The 21,667-nt window shown below is 43.3% G+C and overlaps 1 protein-coding gene across 1 annotated transcript; it reads left to right on the plus strand.

Annotated features, from left to right (window-relative positions):
- Positions 1-6,887: 6,887 nt before the first annotated feature.
- On the plus strand, positions 6,888-12,830 carry bmp2b (bone morphogenetic protein 2b). The gene is made up of 3 exons (XM_083933896.1): positions 6,888-7,241; positions 8,160-8,527; positions 11,643-12,830. Exons 2-3 carry the CDS (start codon positions 8,173-8,175, stop codon positions 12,554-12,556), a joined length of 1,269 nt encoding a protein of 422 aa, XP_083790022.1. The 5' UTR covers positions 6,888-7,241; positions 8,160-8,172; the 3' UTR covers positions 12,557-12,830.
- The last annotated feature ends 8,837 nt before the right edge of the window (positions 12,831-21,667 follow it).

Below are 21,667 nucleotides of genomic sequence, written 5' to 3' on the forward strand. Positions count from 1 at the left end.
AGAGCATCAGACATCAAACTTTGACTTCAAAAGAGGCGTTTTCTTCCGATAAATAAAATATACTAGGTGCATTTTTCTGCTATAAGACAAGTGATAGAGGGCTTAAAATCGAAATATGAAATCCTCCTTTTTTTAAGCAACACAGTATGATAAATGCAATGATATCTTTACCAATGACACTGATGATTACAGACTGCAGACCTGGATAAAGGAGAAACCCTCACCGTCTGATCAAAGCTCCCTCGTCCCCTATATGGACAGGAAATTAAAACACAAACAAATAAACAGTGTAACAATTTGGCAGCCACCAACCTCGACGTGCTTCTCAATATTTGAAACATGCAAGCGAGGTCTGGACCCTGTTTTGTGATCTCTGAGAGGCCATATAATCTGGGGGTGGACTTGTTGCTCAAATTAGTGGGTTGCAAAGTGTGCCACATGTTCAGTATCCATAAATATTGACTCTGGCTTTCTAGCTGGCCGTCTCTGACCTTGGTGGGTTTCCATTTTGGGAACAACCTATATGAAATGTGTCCCATTTCCCCCACAATCTCTTTCATGCACCATGTGCTTGTGCTCGACATAGCCCGGCAGTCGTGCTTCTGCTGTCAAACACATGTGGATTGATGAAGTTTTTATGGCTTTCCAAATTGAAAAGACAACTCTGCTCGAGCGTCGCATTAGAGGTGAGTCACGGCGACAAATCCTGGTTTTTCGAGCAACATCTCCGAAGATGATCTCCTTGTAGGTATGTTACTGTGTGTTAAGACTACATCTGGCTCGAAGCAGAGGAATGCAGGCCCTGTGTCTCGCCAAGTTCCTGTTAACAGCAGGTGAAAGGCTAATAGTTGGATCTGCAGTGTCATCTCAGGGCTTCGTCTGCCCCCTGACTCCTGGAATGTACGTGATGACAAGAGAAGGCCGCACCATCCACATCCAGCACAACATGCATACGAAGACACACACACACGGCACACGTACTGTGGCATGCAAAGAAATGTGCAGGACAATAAACCACGTCTTCTTGTCTTCCCCGGGATTTACGTATTAAAACAGCAAAACACATCTCCCTCAAATAACCTCAAATATTCCCCCTTGAATAGGTTCATTATACTTTTGTAATAAGTGTTATGTATTGCACATTGTTCTCCCTTAAGGGGGTTTCCATAGAAGAAAAAAGATATCTATTAAGTGAAGCAAAAGTACATGATGGTGGTTTACTGTATATTATTCTTTTGGTTACTGAAGATGATTCCCCCGAAGGTGAAGGATGAATGGAACATAGCGGTCAAGATATCTGACTTTCAAATAATCAGATATGATATATGATATGCAGGTGAGGGGGTTGGTTCCATAATACAAAATCCAGTCTGGTGTTCGTGCTCGTGCTGAACTAACCGTAATTTTAGCCTCAAATTATCTTCCACTGGTCAGAAAAGGTTAATACATTATGATGAAAAGGGTCAGAGCATGACAGAAGGAAAAAGAGAATGAAACAGCATCTACAGATGGGACATTAAATCGTGACAAAGAGTGTTCACTTGTCTGAGAACGTTCAGTTGTGTTGTGTACTAAGCATAGACTGGAGGCCTCAGGGCTCGGATCAGCGACCGGTCGAATGAGTTCTTTCCTCTGGGACAACAGGATTTCCAAGAACTCTGGTTTAAGCTGATAACAACGGTCTACAGATAAACCACCGTTATGAGGAAGAACAGATGCTCTAATGCATTGTTTTTCAACACACCTGTGGGATTATGGAGATTTTCAATCACCAAGGGATCACAAAATATTTGAACTTATGTCTGCTAAAGATTGTCCTGCAAACATTCCTGCCACCCAAAAAGTTAAAGGTCCTATATTGTCGAAAGTTAGATTTCCATGTCTTTTTTATTATACATTAGGTCGGGCTGCTAATTAAATGCTGTTAAAGTATCAAAATGCTCAATCCTCAGAGAAATGCGTGCAGCCCGTATTTAGGAACTGTGCATTTAAATGAGTGTACAGTTGTGATGTCACAACTATGCTATATATAGGTAGAAAATGCAGCTACATTGCTTTTACAGTCATTACTCGGGTACAATGAGAGCGCAGAGAAGCCGAGACACGGATGCTGAAGACCAGGAAATGCTGACCAATCAGAAAACAGCAGGGTTTTTTGGGAGGGAGGGGGGCATAAAGAAACAGGGGCTAAAATGGAAAATGAATGTGTTTTTGAACATTAAAGCATGTAAACATGTTCTAGTAGAAAACAAAAATACACATGAACCTCAAAATGAGTATAATATGGGACATTTACAGTAAATGTTACGTTTAAAGAAAAAAACATACTTTTTAAATTCCCATCTATGGTAAAGAAATGTCCATTACAACAAAATCCATGAAAACCGAGTAACTGCTGCACCACCATAAAAAGTGAGTACATAAAGAAAGTTATAAAAAATATTATGGAATTGAGCATGAACATAACTGTGGGTAACCCAGTGTTGCATATGTACTTGTTTTGACATAACTGCATCTTCACTGTTTGCCCGGCCTTTAAGCAGAAGAACATCTAGAAATACTGCCAGAGAGTAAGGACGCACTCACACTGTCCTTCCGCACCGGGCCAAAACAGGTTTTTCGGCTAAAGCCTAGTGCGTTTGACCAGTGTGAGTGCAACCGCTCCGCGCATTACTGCGGCCAGTTGGCCGTCCACGACCCGTCTGAGAGAGGTGGGCTTTTGTAGAGCACGTTTGCACATGTACGAGCACGAGCGTGCGCACGTGTACGAGCACGAGCACGAGCACGAGGCCTACGGGGTTCTGACGTCATTTATGTGCGCCTGTTGGGACATAGAAAAAAGAAGGACGGACCATGCGGGGACATTTAACAACAACAACAATGTCGGCGAGAGGTTCACGTTGGTGTGATGCGGAGGTGGAGTGTTTACTGCAGATTTGGTCGATGAAAAGATTCAAAAACAGTCGACAAGACGCACAAAAACTCCGAGGTCTATGGAAAGATTTGTAAACAAAGCGGCGCATTGCGATGACGTCATCAATGCGTGTGACATGTTACGGCGTGATGACGTACAGGCAGGCAAGAAGCATTGGCCGATGCCCAGGAAGTGTGAGTAAAAACGGGCTAGCAAGCGGGGGGAGAGGGAGGGGGGGACAAGTACCCTAGAGCCCGGGGCACGGTGCGGAAGGACAGTGTGAGTGCGCCCTAAGTTTGTTAACTGCTTTCCTAATGGCCCGATCGCTCTGCAGTGTTTTAGAACAGCTGAGGTCCAGTTGAGTATCTCTGTCTTGACCTTGAGTTTTATACTGCATCTTTTTGAAACACTATTTGCTGCTATCACAAACAAACAAACGCCTGTTGGAAGGAAATAATGACGCCGGTGATGGTGGTGGTCGTGCTGGCTGTCTGGTTGAGTCACAGTTTAACCTCCCAGAGCCCTCCTCAATAGGTTGTTCATTTGTGTTTCAGATAGCATATCTCTACCTGCCCTCTCTGGCTGCCAGGGTTTCGCTCTGCGATGTTGTCCCTTCAATCAGCATGTAATTGGATCAGCCGCAGCGATTAGATAAGCGTGATGTATCTGGCTCAAAACAATGATATATACAGTATCAGAGCTACATAATCTTTTCAAACCACTCTGGGCATCACTGATCAAGTCCCTCAACAGCCTTGGCCAGACACATTCCTCAGTGCTGGCCTGACACAAGCTGTGCCAAGGCACACACAAAGACAATATGTGCATGTAGGTGCACACACAAACACACACCTTTACTGTACATGCCCGTTCATTCAAACCACACGCTTATATATACAAGAAGAAAAAGGGGGATAAAGCATCAGATAACCTCTTTCTAATCCTCTCACTCGGGTAATTAAAGATACTCAAAGCTTACTGTGTGAGGCCTTATCCCCCAATCTAAAGCATCTAAATGCTGAGCAGCTTTGACCTGGGTTTGAGTTTAGAGCGCTAGGTTCACCAAGTGGTGTTTTGGCAACAGCAGATACCAAACTGTCACTGCCAACAGATTAACACAACAATAAAGGTAAATCTAGGCAGTATCAATGAATTAACATGTTCTCCCATAGCCCGGTTTTATGAATGAATGGAAGAATAAATGAACTGCACTGGAGTAACATAGAGGTCCGATATTGTAAAAAGTTATATTTCCGTGTGATTTTTTTTTTTTACTGAAAAGCAGATCAAGATACTGTGAAAGTATCAAAACGATCCACAGAGAAATGTGTGAGAGAGATATTCAGAAAATGTGGCTTTAAACGAGCCGTCGGGATTTCTGTACAGTTGTGATGTCACAACTTTATTATAGATAGATAGAAGGTGATGCTACAGTGCCGTTACAATCATTCCACTGCTGCAATGATGGAGACACTAAGGGCACACTGAAGCTTGGCCCTGATGATCCGTGCGGTGCTTGTCCCCCCTCCCTCTTCCCCCAAGGCCAAGTCTCGCACACTCACATTACTTTATTACACATTACTAATCCACGCCTCGTTACGAATGCTTCTTGCTTAAAGACGTCATGAGACTTTTTTTTGGTAAATGGTAAATGGACTTGAAGCGACTGTTCAGTGTAAACAACATGCCGGCTGCCACGGATGAGATGAGCGCAGCTATCGAGCAAGTCGCTCGCTAACGCTTCTTCTCTTGGATCCTGGATCGCTACACATAAGGCAAATATCCTTTACCGACATGTTGTTTACTTTCTGAGCTTTGCCTCAACTGTTAGTACTCATATGCTTCGTTGATCTGATTGGTTGATTTTGGCTCGTATGTTGGTGATAGACAGATGGTTTATCCAATCAGCAACCAGTATTTTCACCCCCTCCCAAAAAATTTCCAAACGACAGTTCCCAGATGGAAATGCTGAGCAAATGCTCCTGGTTAAAAATAGAGGTATGAACCTGAAAATAAACATTATATAGGACCTTTAGGGCACACTCACACTGTCCGTCCGTTTGAATATTTTCATCCGACCAAATCTACAGTAAACACTCCACCTCCGCATCACACCAACGTGAACCTTTCGCCGCCATTGTTTTAAATGTCCGCGCATGGTCTTTCCTTCTTTTTTTCTATTTCCGAACAGGCGCACATAAAATGACGTCAGAACCGCCGTAGGCCTCGTGCTCGTGCTTGTACATGTGCTTTACAAAGCCCACCTCTCCCAAACGGTCCGTGGCCGGCAAGCGTGCCACAGCTAGGCTCAGTACTGTTGCACTCACACTGGTCAAACGAACTAGACTTTACCAGTAAAACCTGTTTGGGCACGGTACGGATGGACAGTGTGAGTGCGCCCTTAATTGGAAAAGTTCGGACGGTGACCTTTAACTAATTTTGGTAATTAAATAAAAAAAAAAAAAAAGGAATGCAAAAGACACATAAGAGATTCACCACCAAAACAGTGTAAAATCAATAGTTTTTGGATCCAGAGAGGGGAAGACCAGAAACAGTGCACACTGCCACTCAGGTAACGGAATGTACCCACGGGCCTCTCTGTATTTTAATTGCTAAGTGGATGATCTGGGATTATCCCTCATAAAATGTTATTGTCCTGGAAGGAGACAAAGATATCTTGTGATCACTGTGGGATTTAATCTATTGCCATCTCTGTGAAGAAAACAAGCCCGGTGCTTTGGCCAAAACACAGCCGCCTGCCCCTCCATTATCACCTAATGGAAGTCACTAGAAGGAATCAATGGGGGCTTTTCTTATGGAGATGACTCAAACATTAATGTTGTTGACTACACCCCATAGGCTAAAACCAAGGCAGCAGAGTTTCTCTCACTCCTCTGTGACACAGAGAGCAGGCACTGTACAATTACAGCAGGTACTCTCCCAAATCTCAATGAATCATTCAACATCAATTATTAACATTTGACATACATGACGAAAAAGATCAAATACATAGTTTAGTTCGTATCAGACTACAGCTGCCTCTTTAAAATAGGTGGCTGTGTACAAGCAGAGTTTTAAAATGTGGAAGAAATGTGTCCTTCTTGGGAAATTGATAGGGTTTCTCTTAAGACTCTCAGAGTACTGTAGATATGAGACAGCAGCACATGCAGCCAACATCTGCCACTGATATATTGATAAAGTGGTGTGAATTGTAATTACCGGTACATGAAAACGAGCGATCGAACCAGGAGGACACATCTAAAAATCTGCTCTGGTCACACAATCCAGCTATTAACCTGGAGTTAACCACCTTGATCAATTATCTATTTATGAAGCAGCGTGAGTTGGTGTGTTGTTTTTAGCTCTGCGTGGTCAAGCTCACAGGAATATTGCACCACATAGGGACTGCAACAAGCTTTTTTGATGGTATGTAAAAACATGAAGCAAATAGACGATTTCTATGTATGGAAAATCACCCCCCAAAACAAACAACTAAAAGCAACAGGATGGTTTTAACTGTTGACTTTATGACTATTTTTATGGCATGAATTTCCAGGATATGTAAGGATGCAAGAGAAATGTATATTTAATATACTGTATAGGCTGAGGGTTCGCAAGACTTGATTCAAATTTGACACTGTATAAAAGTGACTTTTTTTAGTTTTGACTCTATTGACCCTCACCATTATAGCACAAAATCTTCGTGTGGGGTGTCCCTGTGACCAACCCTTATCAAAAGGGGGTCTGTGGATCTAATGCGTGTTTATTTGACATCGTTAGACATAAAAAAAAAAGGGCTCGGAGCCTCCGGTTAGAGGTCCGCAGGAGGTGCTTATAGTGGACAAATGATTGACAGCCCCTTGGTGACATCACTGCACGACAAAAAGAGTCGCTGGGGGAAGAAGAGAAGGCACCAATCAATTCAACCACTACGCTGTGGCGCACAGAGGAGAGGCGACGCAACAAGCAACAAGGTCCAAGGAGTGCGCTTATCTCTCTTAAAGCCAGGCTGCGCTCAACTTTTAGTCTCAGCGAGCTGTTCTCTTTTGAAGATGTTCCACCAAGATGCTTTATACTTAGATCGGTCCTGCCTACGCGAACCCGCTTCCTCATAGACTTAACATATTTTGTTTTCCTTCTTTCCGCGCTGACCAAGACCTAACCCGAATTTGCAGCTGGTGAGAATATGTGCGAGAGGCGATCGGCGAAGGGCATGGGCTGTCTTTGGTCCCACAAGGAGAAGCAGCGTGGATTAAACACGAATTAATGTGGAATTTATCGGAGCCCCAAGGTGGAACGACGACCGGACACAGCGCTTCCTCGTCAGGTAAAATAACACTGATGGACTTTGTCACACTAAAGTTTTCCCAAAGAAAACCAAATCTTAACAATGTCAACAAGTATAGATAACGTGCGTCGTGGAGAAACGTTTAGTTTACAACTGGGCACTGACAGTTCCCCCACTTTATATGCGCGTAGGGTGTGTGCGTAAAAGTTAAAGCGTTTCCATTTTCAACATCGGGGAAAAAACGCAGGAAAATGTAGTTAGAGGTTGTTTCTTTGGAGGTTGTGCCACTCAGGTTTTATTTCGTTTTTGATGTTTTGTCCCGGGCTACATCTGGCTTTGGTACGCACGTCAGATCTAACACCTGCGAGCCTCTTGAAGTAACTCTATCCCTTATGATTACATGACGGTCAAAAGCCTCTGCAAATAGGCGCTTGTAGCACCGTCTAACTGCCTGTTGCTCTCTATTCTGACTCTTTCTCCAGCATTCTTTCATGCCTCTTGTGATCTTTGGGGCCACGCAGACTTGCATTTCTTTTCATATCACTTCTTGACTCAACGTGATTTCTTATCTCTTCTAATTGGAGACTTAATGTCTGCAGTCTCCACCCGCAACTTTCTTTGATTCCTCTTCCCCCTTGTGTCATTCCCCTCTTTTTCCTTCCGTCTCTTTCATAATTTCCTCACCTTGATATTTTCATGTTTCTGTTCATGTTAAGATCAATGTTTCGGGTAGACGCGTTATATTGCCGGCGGGGGGTGTTAGTCACGGCTCCCTTTTTTGTTTTACTTCAAAGTGAAGAGGTGTCTTCCCTTTTTAACCTGCTCTCCTTCAATCATGCCTGCTGTATGGGGGGATCACACACACTTTGGAGAATGCAGCAGTGAAGTCCGTGCTGTATCTGCCTCATGTCAATACCACAGCGCCAGTGTATTGACAGAAACCAACTTTCTCCACAGGGACTGACTGATCATGGTCGCCGTGGTCCGCTCTCTCATGGTACTGCTGATCGCTCAGGTGTTGCTGGAAGGTGCTACGGGACTTATCCCCGAGGTCGGCCGGAGGAAATACAGCGAATCCGGGAAGCAGACCCCAGAACAGTCGGAGAGCTTCCTCAACGAGTTTGAGCTTCGGCTTCTCAATATGTTTGGACTGAGGCGCAGGCCGACCCCGAGCAAGCAAGCCGTGGTGCCGCAATACATGGTGGACCTTTACCGCATGCACTCAGCAAATGGAGACCACAGCACTAAACGACCCAAGAGCATGGGGAAACACGCAGAGAGAGCCGCCAGCAAGGCCAACACGATTAGAAGCTTTCACCATGAAGGTATGTATTAGTGACATACCTTTACCTGTCAACCGGAGAGCTCCTCGGCTCTCTCAGACAGCCCGAGACCTATATTTAAACATGACTCAGTGCGGCAAGACTGAACTTCAGAGTATTCACTGTTTTATGGAGCGTTCGTCATTTACAGGTGACACGCGTCCAAGTTATTTGTAACGCTTTAATAAGTTTTGGGATTGCTTAACATTCACTAACACGATTTTACAAACAAGCATCTCATGCACAATTAAATTAACTCTCCTATACGTAGTGATGCAACCTTTAACCAAACATTCGCCTGGCGCAGCTGTCACAGGCTTCAAAAACATCAAGGGGCGGTGGTATCCCTGGGGTAATTTGTTTCTTAATAATTGATGGTGTTTGCGTGGGCTTTGAAAACAGTTTTTCCAGACACGCACCACGGGAACAGTATAAAGGGCGGTGTGCCTCTGCACAGGTGATAGTCATCACTCTGTTACTTCAAAAACACAGGAGATGACATTATACCAACACGGGTTATGACAAACTCATCGTGTCAGACTGAATTCTGAGTCATTTCTAACAGGACTGAAATTAGTCCCTGGTAAAAGGGGGAGGAGGGGTTGCGCGCCTTATTCTTTCCAAATCACCCCTCTATCCGCGCTGTGCGCCATTACGCACGTTCCAATAACACCATAATTGCTCACTTGGTTTATATGCTGGATACGCGCTCATTGTTGAATTCAGTGTTTCAGTTCAATTCCATTTTACTTCCAAGTTAACAGATGCTGCTCACATGAATATGGCTCACACACCGAAGGTCCATATAGATCCCGGATAAAGTGCATTAGTTCACTGGTCACACACTGTGTTAACACAATGTTACTAATGAAGTGGGTTATTTTGAGTTGTCTAAAATAATCTAACAGGTGATATTCATACACGACTGATGCCTTATTTATATACTACGTTTTACTGCTGGGCATCAGAGCGGAGCACCTGGTCATAATATCAAAATGATTTATGTATGATGAAAAATAACTTTTACTGACAAACATACTGCAACTATGTATCTTTTCAATTTCCTACGGCCCATGTTCCAGTTTTTACAACATGCAAGTAACTGAGTCCATAGGGGCTCTACACAGAGTCCTTATACAGAGTCCTAAGTGTTTGAGTGGGGAAGTTTCCATCAGGGGTGAGTCAGAGGGGTGGTTGAGTGGTTGCTTGGGTGCTCTCCAGAGGCCTAGTGCAATGACACCCAGTGGCTACACTGACACACTACAAACAAGCCTGGCCCGGGCAGCCAGGCTGAGTGACTGCTCCCTGCCCACTACTGGAAACCTCTGCACCAGGCCAGCACACACCTTGACACCACCGGCCATTACGAATGTGTTCAGACAGTGCTTACATATGCTCCCTTGGCTCTTTCATCCTATGCTAACAGAGCTGCAGGGTTATTAATCTTCCCATGCCGAGAGACGTGCAATTGATGGCTACTCCGTATAATAAGCATGTATCTACAGATGTAAGTGCAGCACATCAAAGCAACCAGCTCTAATCATTCATCACATCTGCCTGCTGATATTAATTTCACCGGGATAATTAGTTTCACTCCTATCGGTTTTCAAAAATAACCATTTTCCATGCCAAATAGAACATTTCCACTATTACACAGGAAGTGGCTGCCTGAGACAGGTCTGTGATGAATGACCCAACATTAGCCTTTATCTTTTTTGTTTTGGCATGCAGCGCAAAAAGAAATTAGGAATGTTGATACACTCATATCTGTGGTTCACACGTTTTTGACAAGCCTCAACTTGTTCACACAGCCGGAGACAGGAGGGAGAGAGCGCTGCAGGAAGAGACAGAGCAAGAGTGAAAGAGAAGGAGACTGGAAGAAAAGAGGATTTGGGGCTAAGAGAACAGAAGGAGAAGGGGATTTAGGAGCTGAAGAAGGAAAGAAAGAGAGGGATTGGGGACAGAGGAGAGGGAACGAGAGACAGGGGGCTTTCCCACATCAAATAAGGAGTGATAGGCCTAATTGAAGTCTTTGTGCCTCTGGAGGGAGGTTTAGGATGAGATGGTGGAATTTCCTAAATGCCTCCTTTGAAACAGCACAGAGTTCAAAGTTTGTGTTTATTTTACCACACCAAACAGATTAAAAAGTGTGTCTATACAGCATCTATGAACTTCATAAAGTGTATGAGTTCAAAGCGGAGCTGCCTCAAAGAAAATTGCAGCTTTTACTGAGATTTCTGTCATTTGCAGTAGAATATGGAGGGGAATACCAATGAGCTTAAGTATATATGCTGTATATTAATTTCATACGCTTCAGGGCATGTATAATAGATGCACTTTCAGAGAGAAGAGCGTTTCCAGGCTTAGAACTGTTAGCAATAAAGTTAACAATACAATAACAAACATTGTACACTTTCCATTGGTGAACTATATATTCTCTCCAGGATTTAGAGATGGATATGATCCTGTCTTCTCTTGGGAATATGAATATTAGCTTTCACATCGCAACATTTACCAGTGCAATTTCAGAGCTTGCCAGTTCTGTAAAGGTCAATGCAACAGTTGCCAGTTATGTTAGAATCAATGTTATCATTTTTTAAAATTGATTTCCATATTGCTCTTTTGTTCATATGCATCTTTGATGACACTTCAATATATGGCACAACAATTGCAGCCAGTGTGCATGGGGAAAATGTGCCGTTCGAAGGCTGAATGACAAGCGTTAGATCTTATCAATGGATGCTCACTACTTGCGCTATCTGACATTTAACCAGGTGGATTTATGAGCTGTGACGCTAATGAGAATATTAAACTGAGTCATACATAAAAAGTGTTGATGCGTGTGTTATCAATATAACCACGTGGCAGCTTGGCTCGCTGCACAGAAAGAAGGCTGCAAGTTTTGTGCTAGTGTGTGTGAGAGAGACAGCAAGTGAAACCAGATGAGAAACCATTCATGGCAAGTGTTTTCCTGCTCACAGAGGATCCATAATGCCAACTGGACTTTTTATAATACATGTTATTTCTCATCATTTATAAACTTGTTTTTTCATCCTCGGCATGCATTTCACACCCATATCCTCTAACTTCATGTCTGTCTCTGTGCTATCTCTTGTAGAGTCCATGGAGGCCCTGGCCAGGCTGAAAAGTAAAACGACCCAGCAGTTCTTTTTCAACCTCACCTCTATCCCCGATGAGGAGCTCATCACCTCTGCAGAGCTGCGTGTCTACAGGGATCAGGTCATGGGAGCTTCACCCCCCAACAACAGCTCCAGAAACATCAGCACTAGTGACAGTGCTCCTGCTGGTGGCTTCCATCGTATGAACATTTATGAGATATTCGGAGTTCCTGCCACTCAAGGCGGGGAACCTCTGGCACGTTTGCTGGACACTCGACTAGTGCAGGACTCTTTGAGCCGCTGGGAGAGCTTTGACGTCAGCCCTGCTGTATCTCAGTGGACCTCTGGGAGAGGTCACAACCATGGCTTCATGGTTGAGGTGCTTCACCCAGAGGAAGGGGAGATGGATGGGGAGCATGCCCAGAGACGTAGTAGGCACGTCAGGGTGAGCCGGTCCCTGCACGAGGACCAGGACTCATGGCCTCAGGCTCGGCCTCTGCTGGTGACGTATGGCCATGATGGCCGTGGGGACTCGGTACTCCACACACGGGAAAAACGTCAGGCGGCACTCCGGAAACAGCGCAGGAAGCACCAGCACAAGGCCAGCTGTAAGAGGCATGCCCTGTATGTGGACTTCAGTGATGTGGGGTGGAACGAGTGGATAGTGGCACCCCCTGGCTACCACGCCTTTTATTGCCATGGGGAATGTCCATTCCCCCTAGCAGACCATCTCAATTCTACCAATCATGCCATTGTGCAGACGCTGGTCAACTCAGTCAACTCGAACATCCCCAGAGCCTGTTGTGTGCCCACTGACCTCAGCCCCATCTCCCTGCTCTACCTGGATGAATACGAGAAGGTCATCCTGAAAAACTACCAGGATATGGTGGTGGAGGGGTGTGGCTGCCGGTGAGAAATGGACAGCGGCATGGATAGAAAGAGAAAGTGGGCAAGAGAGACTGAAAGAGACATCAGAGGTTATTATGGACACCCGGTTTCCCAATGAAGACGTTTATTTATATGAAAGACAAAACAGAGCTATTGTGGAAGAAGAAAATAAACTATATATGAATATATTTATGTCTACGTAAAGTTGGGAAAAATAAATATTTTAATCAGAGGAATATTCCTTTACTGGTTTTGAAAATGTATTTCTGATGTACATTTCGAAATGGGTGCAATACCACATGAAGTATAATGCTCAGATTTTTATTTTGTATTTATTTCTATTATAACCACTTTATTTGTAAATAAATAATGTGTATTTATCGTGAAAAAAAACCCGTGGTCGCTCCAATTTTCCAAGATCGGCTACAGTGAACCAGACATCCAATGTTGATGTATCTGTGTCAGGGGCCAACATGGGTGGCTGACATGAATAACACAGTCTCAAATTCTGACAGAAATTAGCTGCACAAACAGCTCACACTACACTGATTGCAAACCAAGCATTGAACTCTTCTGGTAAATGTAATTGGAAACCAACAACAATAGAAGTGTAGAGAGGAAAGTGACAGAGCGGGGTTAGGGTGCCGGGTGGTGTAATGAACTGCAGTGGGGTGTAGGGTCACAGGACGGGAGTGACATGTTACAAGCCCATAAATGTGATAGACTCCCATGGGAGGATTAGAAAAACACCAGAGCATGTTTTCATGCATTACATGTCACAGCAGAGATCCCTGGGAAGGTTCGACCAAAACCTGGCTCCCATGTTTATTCTGTTCCTAACCGATATTAACGGATGGGGGAAAAGAGGGAATCTGCTGGGCTTCTGAAGAAGGTCTGAGAGGGCGCAGGGTTTATTTATAGTGAGATATGAGATGCGGCAGACAGACACACCGACAGGCTCTGCAAGAACAGAGGTAACTGGAACTTTAATTAACAGAGACAAACAAATACACACCTGCGTTTGTCCACATGCTGCACATGCTCGGACAGATTCTTCCCTACTTTGGAGTTTGGCTGCCTTTCTTTGTCCTCTCTATGTCATAAGGCTCTGATGTGTTTAGGCACTGGAGTAAAAAGAAAAGAGAAAGAAAAGAGATACAGGAATGTTTCACAAAACTACTTAGCAGCAGAAGATAATTAACTGCCACAAAAAGAAATACCATAAACTGACAGCCAGAACAGTTTAAGAATCTTACTGTATCTTATTCAACAAGACAGTGGGAGGATGGCTGCAGTGAGTCACACCTGAGTCAAGATCTTCACACTGCAATGTTTGTGATGGAAACAACATAGTATCTCAGTATCTAGACCTAAGTGAATAGGCTAAAGTTTCTCCAGAAAGACACAGATGAAAGTTTATAGTGCAGCCACAATAGCAGATCAGATAATGAGAGGGAGAAGAGAAACAGAGAGGGAGAGTTTTGCGGAGTTTGACTGACTGCGTTTTCTGCTGTGTTTGCATTAGAAAGGGTTTGGAGGGATCACAAGGCAGCTCAAAATGCTCTAAATAGAATGTTTTTTATGTGAGCGCACATTGGGACCGTGGAATGTTGGTTTTCAATCTCAGACACATGCATACGCTTGCATGGAAAACCAACGTGGTTGTTTTTTCAATCATCTATTCAAGGGTTTCCTGGTGGGCTTTTTCTCTTCAAAAAACAAATGTGCATTGAACAAAGATACGCTTGTTACTTATATAGGAAATGTAAATCAAAACATCCAGAAGGAGCCGTGAGACTTTATTCGCGGGCAGTAAAAACATTGAAATGTCACTTTTTTTTTCATGTGCCCTCAGATCATATCTGTTTACCCATTCTTATCCTCCGAGGGTGTATTGCACCCGTGTACTGGAGATGATGCAACTATCCAATTATTTTCTACCCTCCCAACTTGTATACACACACACAGACACACACATATACACACACACACACACACACACACACACACACACACACACACTAACACACACACACGCACACACACACATCCTCTTCCTCCTCCTCCTCCTACCACATTTCAGTTTCAATCTTCTGCATGTGTTATTTTATTCTACCTTGCATCTCCACCCCCATGGTCCCATCTGGTGTCCATTTCTCCTCTGTGGACCCCAGCGTACCGCAACCCCGCACATGGGCTGCACATACCTCTGCCAGTAGCAGCACCATTTTAATGGACTTCAGGAGGAAGTCACTTCGCTGGCGCACTTAATGAACATTTGATAAAAATGAACACTAAAAACCTTAACTCCCAAAGGTTTCTGTAAATTTCTGTGTTAAAAAAAAGTTTCAGATTTAGTGGTTTGCCTTTATAGTTCAAGTCCATAAACCTTTCATTGGGTTGGGTGGAAATACTGTTCTGAGGGTGGGTGACACATGGGTAGCACTCCTGAAACTCCCCTCCTGCACCCCATCCCAGCGGAATTGGGATCTGGTTGTACTGTGAGTTCTGGGGCTTCTCATTTTAGAGCCATGTTTGTATCAGACGGCTCCTCAGGGACCACTCCTAAACTTCTCACTAAGAACAGGGGTCATGGGTCAAAGTAATAAGGACCTATTATCTCCACCATTACTGACTGACTTCCAGGCTCATCACGTCATCGCGGACTAGTGACTTCAAGTGTGGTCAGCCACACTGGTTGGGACTGAGAGCCTGTTTGCATTTCAGAGCCCATTCTTTTTTATCACTCTTGTGCACAACATGGGTTCTAAAACCATCTATTTGAAGGCATGAAAGAAGTAACGATGAGCAAGAATTTAGTCTGTGTGTGACTGTGTAGCCCATGATTTAGTTACAAAAGCACAACTGTGAGATATGTGTTCTTGGCAAGAGTCTCTTCACCTGCTACACAGACCTCTGCAAAGTCACTCTCCGAAAACAGATTTTCCCCTTCCTTCTCCATGAACATCTGGTAAATCTGTTAAAGGTGTCCTTCGCTGTCTTTGTTTACGTGCAAACACACAACAGAGCAGCCACACAACTGATGAGCATAACACTGGGAGCTGGAACCTCCTAGCGTGGCAGGGCTCATTCGTTTTGTTTGGTGTGCAGCAAACCACACCAAAACTATCTGCAGCTCCAAACAACCCAAATCATAAGGGTTATAAAATCAGATTTCCAGATTTCTGGCCGGCCCAGAATTGGAAAGTATGTGGCGTGTCGTGTATCTTTGATGAGACAGAGGGCTCAGTCACTATGGGAGATCTCAACTGACTCCGTGCCAAGGTGAGACACGAAAATGTAGAGAAGTGAAGGGAGACAGCGGCCACTTTAGAGTCTTTTCTAACTTTGGATCTTTTCTCCTTCATGTGCTGCACACACTAATTTTAGAGGTGGTGCACATGGTGTGTTTTTTCTTCTGTATTCTGAGAACAGCCAGTGAGATGACGTCCAGCATAGCTAAGACTGTGGCATCTGTGCTGCAGCTCTGAACACATCAAACAAACGGGCGTCCACAGATTCAGGAGAAGAGCAAATATGGAAATTACTTTTCCAGAATGACGGCATGGATCATTGTACTTTTACACATATACAATCTTAGCCTTTCATTCTTCCATGTGCATAAATGTCTGTACGTACTAGCATGTCTGTGAGCATGTGCCGCAAATGCACTAGTTTTGACTATTGCACATTCACATTACAACAGGAATGTAGGATATGAGAGCAACGCTGCTAAAAAAACTATCCCTAACTTCCACCTGAAATATGTTCTGCTACTACCATTACTGTAAGAGCTAATCATCCATGCAATCACAGTTGCAGTTGGCCTGGAGTGACATGCTGAAGTCATTACCTCTGGCTGGGACTCAATGGAAGAGACCATTATATAGCCTTATACTCACAGCAGAATAGTCCTGCAGTTAAGCCATAGTACAGAGTTAAAAGCCTGTCTGCCATTATGATACTCTCGAGAACAAGCCAATGAAACCTTAGAGGATGGACAAGACCTTAAGCCAGACACTTTTTATCGATAGGTGATGGGGGGTAGCAGCGGGAGAAACAACCGCGTAACATCAGTGTTTCATCTCTTTTAATACCTTATAGATTTCTAGTAATACCTGGACACGGTGTGCAATACTGTCCTGTGTTCTCTCACTGTTTCGATTACAGTAAATCCTGTGAAATATCATGAGAGAACATAGTGGAGGAGATAGGTAAATTATCTATTGATTGATAATAATTGATTTTCCTTTTCTATGGTTAACTGTTGATCAAATAGGAATGGTGTTCAGGATGTGTACCTTGTACTTTCCGCAGAGGCTACAGGAAGGAGCTCCATATGGAACACATATGGGCTGCTAAAACAGGCTCGAGGATAGATTTGCCTCTAGACACTGATCTACGGTCAGTGTCGTGTTAACTCCTCTGATGGTTACAGTTAGGTTTTGGGGGGGTGGGGGTGAACCTGACTGATCCTGGAACCTTGCCGAAGGGCGTCTCCTACACCCCAAGCTTGAAAGGGGTTGTGCGGTTACGGGAGCGGCCTCCATCTTTGTAGCAGGAAGTGAAGAGATCAATCAAAGGGAGCTACATGACATCCCCCAGCATGCCTGTAAGATAAATGTCAATCTCAAGCACAGTAAATCTCATGCATTGAGATGCATGCAGCTTCAAATCAGCGATGTTTCTGATTTGGAGGAAGCAATGAAAAGGAAGCTCAAACCCCATCTGTTTTCTCTGATGACAGATAGTAGACGAAAGCTCATAATACACAGTGAATCATGCCAAATAGCTACATTATAAAACAGAACACTCTCTCTGTCATTTACACGTCACACACATATCAGTATCTCTATTTTATCTCTATCTATCTCTCCACAAATTTGTATATGTAGTATATTAAGGAGAAAATACCCTATATAGAGGGTAGAAAATGGTGCATGGATGTAGAAGATTATTTAGAGAGAACTCATAACAGAACAACATAATTTATCTATAACAACAATAAACACTGACGTCTAATGCAATTCAAATACATATAATTCATAAAACATAGAGCATTTAAATATTTTCAATTGAAAGCCTTAGTTATTACTCTATATAAAGGATATCTAAGCAGCAATCACGTACAGGTGCCTCTCAAAACATTAGACCATAATTACATTTTTTCCCCATATATTAGATGAGTTGCTGAAACTTTTTGCTCTTTTACAGTTTCAAATTTTAAATTTGTATTGTAAAAAAATCAACGAAACCTCTTTTGCCTTTTCCTCTCCATAAGAAAATAGAATCTGCGCAGTACTTTGTTGTCCTAAGGGCATCATACGTTAGCCTCTCTCTACCTGCCTTGCACTTGTAGTCAAAGAGTCTTTTTCCACCGTATCGATAGTTGCTAATCACGTCTGGATCTACTTCTCTAGTTGTAGCTGTGTTTCGCAACTTAATTGTTTTTTTTTGTCCATCCAACGCGGAAGTGTTGTCAGTCACGAGTGCTCATGGGAGTTGTAGTGTCAATGTATCACTTATCCAACAGTTTTTTAATTCAGATGACCTTTGAGAAGGCTTCAATTAAATTCAACAAGCCAAAGTGGCTAGTAGGAGCAACTGTATTACCCGCCACAGCTGAAATTCACCCGCATTTGGCAGGTGAGCGGGTGATGTCAAGCCCTGTGCGTATATATACATTTATATTAGGGCTGGCAAGTATCTGGCAATATGATACATATCATGACACAGGGGTTACAATTTAATATATTGCGACATATTGCGATACTGTAAGCAATGTGATGTATCAAGATTTTTTAGATCTAATTTTAGAAAACTGTCCTAGTTAAGAGCACACTTCCATATGCATAGGTTGTTATGTTGGATCGGAAGACACTGAAGGAGAACAACATTTGGAGAACAACACTTGGAGAACAACACTGCTACCTAGTGGTTGGGGGTTTAAACAACACAAAATGAACCACTGTCATGCCAGTTCTTTTATTTCGCCAAAATGTCGCTTCGATTTTGGAGCCTTATTTAGGCCCCACCAACTGGTTAGCATGACGTGATTGATCAACGGATGCCTTAGGTTATCTAGTGTCATATGATAATGCTTTCACTTTAGCTTTAAAAGGGAGCACACTACATTCTAATTAAATAAGCTTCTATTTATTTTATTCATGCTTAGCTAGTAGGTGGCAACAACCCGTCTGCAACCCTGTCTGGGAAACACCACAAAGCCTCCTATCTCCCCATCTGCCGGTCACAATGGAGATACGAAAGAAAAGGAAGATTTGACTTTATGACTACATTACCCGTCTCCATGCAGAGTACAGAATTCTAACACTAATATCACTGTCACAGGTTGCAAAGTGACGATTCTGCCCCTTGAGGAGCTCCAGGCCTGGAACCCAGTCCACCAAGCATCAGTTGATCCCGAGCTATCAAAGGAGACCTGTTATGGAGTTCAGGGGCCTCACTTGGTGGTCTATGAGAACAAGCTGGTGCTGAACCTTTTGTACTTAGAGCAGATTACCAGGAGGCTGCTTCCAGATGCAGTGCACCAGGGAAACAGGCTCTCTTTCCCTGGGTGGTATGGGACAAATCCATTCCCCACACTTTTCTCATTAGCGTAATAAGCTTTGTATAAACCATTGGACTGACATTGTCAAGGGCACACGCACCATCTCGTCCATCCATCCATCTATCCACGCAGCTATCCAACCATCCATCCATCTGTCCATGAAGTACATCTGTCACGCATGTCTGCTGGAGCAATGCAGGTTGGAAAAAGTTCAGATGAAATGCTTGCAAACACCTATTTGAATTGTCCAACCTCTAGTCCTGAGCAAGTGCTGTATTATACAGTATCCATATTGCAGTTGCAAATAATAGGCTGCGTAGGAATCGTATATAAAAAGTATATGAAAACCATAATGTTATGTACTGTAATACGAATAATGTGACCAAAAAAACAACCATATAGGTTGATTGTACAAGCAGATTATAACGACTCATATTAATGTTTGTTGTTAGGCAGCAATCTCTAGTAGTTGTAGTAAATGTCGCAAGAGCAAACAAGGAAGTAAGGTGACCTAGTTATAAGAGCCCCAACCTCCATGAAAGGAGGAAGGTTGGCCTGGAGGATGGGTCAAACAAATACCGCTGTCCCGTGTGAAACCAAAAGTAAATGGTGACATTTTTAAAGCTAAGCAACTACTATCGTTACGTCCATTAAGTATTTACTAGTGTTGTCACAATACTAGAATTTCAAAGTGGATACAGATACCCAGGAAAATACTAAATACTTGATACCACTTTCATACCATGGGGAGAAAATTACCCCAAAAATGAAAGCAGAACTTTTAAAATGAAGATTAGAACAATACAAACAACATCAATAACAACACTTGTTACAAATGTTGTCTGATTTAGTGCAAAAAATATAAATTTTCAAATTCTCTTATTTGTTTTATTGTGTTGTATAGCTCAGGTATTTGTGTACATTAAATGCTTCCATGAAGGAGGTAAAAACTTGGATTCAGTTGGTGAATAAGTTGTTGGAAGTCAGGTTTCTCCACAGTGTAAACAGGGATCTGGTCCAAGCTAATGTATTCAGCTACAGTCCTGTTTATCTTCTAACGTGTAACAGACACATAATCACTGTGGTCCTGAGTTTCAAACTGCCACGTGCACCCCTTTAAAACGTTAAATTCAATATTCTTATACGTTGTTTTTTTCCTCATTGGCAATCACCCTCTTCTTTCATTTCAGTATGAGGACGTGTTGCAATCTGATGATTGATGATATGCAGAAAATCATGTAATTGTTACAAGGAAGCTGGAAAAACTTCATGCATTGTTTCTGTAACACTACTTGTACAGTGGTAGGTGGGAAAAATTATTTTCCATTGCGTTTGCTATTTTGAAAGGAGGCTTCATCAACCTGATTGCAGTAGGAGATGAGAGAAGCCTGTTTATGTAAAGAGCAGGTCCATAACCTAAGGGCCTTAGCCAGCTCAGCTACGAGGTGTAACTCACACTCCTTCACCCCGCTCTCCCACAGCCTGTCAGTGGCATGGCAAAGTCTGCCTCACCAAGCTTCCTGTGACTCACTTCCTGTCCCAGCCCTGCACCTGCACTCCCCTGGGTGATGTCATGGCAGGTTTTCCTCCTGGTGTCGCACTACTGAGCACACTCCCCGTCTGGCATAATGTGCATATGCATGCGTATGTGTTTATGTGTGTACATCCATCAGCGTGCCTGGCTCAAACATCAGTCAGCAGACCTGCGGTGAATGCGACCCTTCATAGCTTTAGTGATGACCTCTTCCGTGAGGGAAAGGCTTTGCGGGGTAGAAAGGCACATCAAACAGACGAGAGGAAGAGGACAGTAGTAGAAGGAACATGGACTCAGTCCCAAAGCTGGATTATTGTTATTTTTATCTCCTTTGCTTCTTTCTTCTCAAAGATAAAAATATGTCCATTTGTTGCCTCTTAGGGTCTGCACATTCAATTACTTGTCAGAAACCTTCTGTGAATCCTTAGTGAGCTCCATGTGATGAAAACTTGACCTTTATGAGAAAGGAGTAGTTCTGTTTTCCAGTGAGGAGAAACAACCTCTAGATGTCCTCAATATCTGTAGGAATAATTATAGTAGGCCCTTCTACCATCGGTGACCGCAGTGAAAATGATAGATTGAGGGGAACACACTACTTGGACAGGCCCATGAGTAAATGGAAATATTGTATGAGAATGAGTGCATACTTTTTTCCCTCATCCCGGGCCGTTAGAGGTGATGTTTTTTTTGTTTTGTTTTTTTTACAAAACCAACTTTTTTTTTGCTCCTTTCTCCCTCCGATTGAACCTGTATGTATGAGAACAGGCAGGAAATGCCTTACAGCTCCCGTCAGCAGAGGAGAAACCCGTTAGAGGTCAAAGGTCGCAAGAGGAAGGCAGAAGGCATATATCAATATTCATTTCCTTTTCTGGTACATTCACAGACCTGTTGCTAGTTTCACTCCTTTATAGAGTGTGTTATGGATCATTAGTTCTTGCTAGCTGCCTGTTGACAACATTAGCTGCTCTAATGGTCGTCTGCGGGAAACTCAAAACTGTGTTCTTCCTTTTGGTGTGTGCGTGTGAGTCACA

The sequence above is a fragment of the Echiichthys vipera genome (genome assembly GCF_963691815.1).
Source record: "Echiichthys vipera genome assembly, chromosome: 19".
In the NCBI taxonomy this organism is placed as follows: Eukaryota; Metazoa; Chordata; class Actinopteri; order Perciformes; family Trachinidae; genus Echiichthys; species Echiichthys vipera.

What these genes read in the sequence shown, in the direction of transcription:
- bmp2b (XM_083933896.1), top strand. Translation starts at nt 8,173, where the DNA reads ATGGTCGCCGTGGTCCGCTCTCTCATGGTACTGCTGATCGCTCAGGTG. An exon ending in TAGAAGCTTTCACCATGAAG is followed by an intron (nt 8,528 to 11,642) that starts GTATGTATTAGT and finishes TATCTCTTGTAG; the next exon opens with AGTCCATGGAGGCCCTGGCC.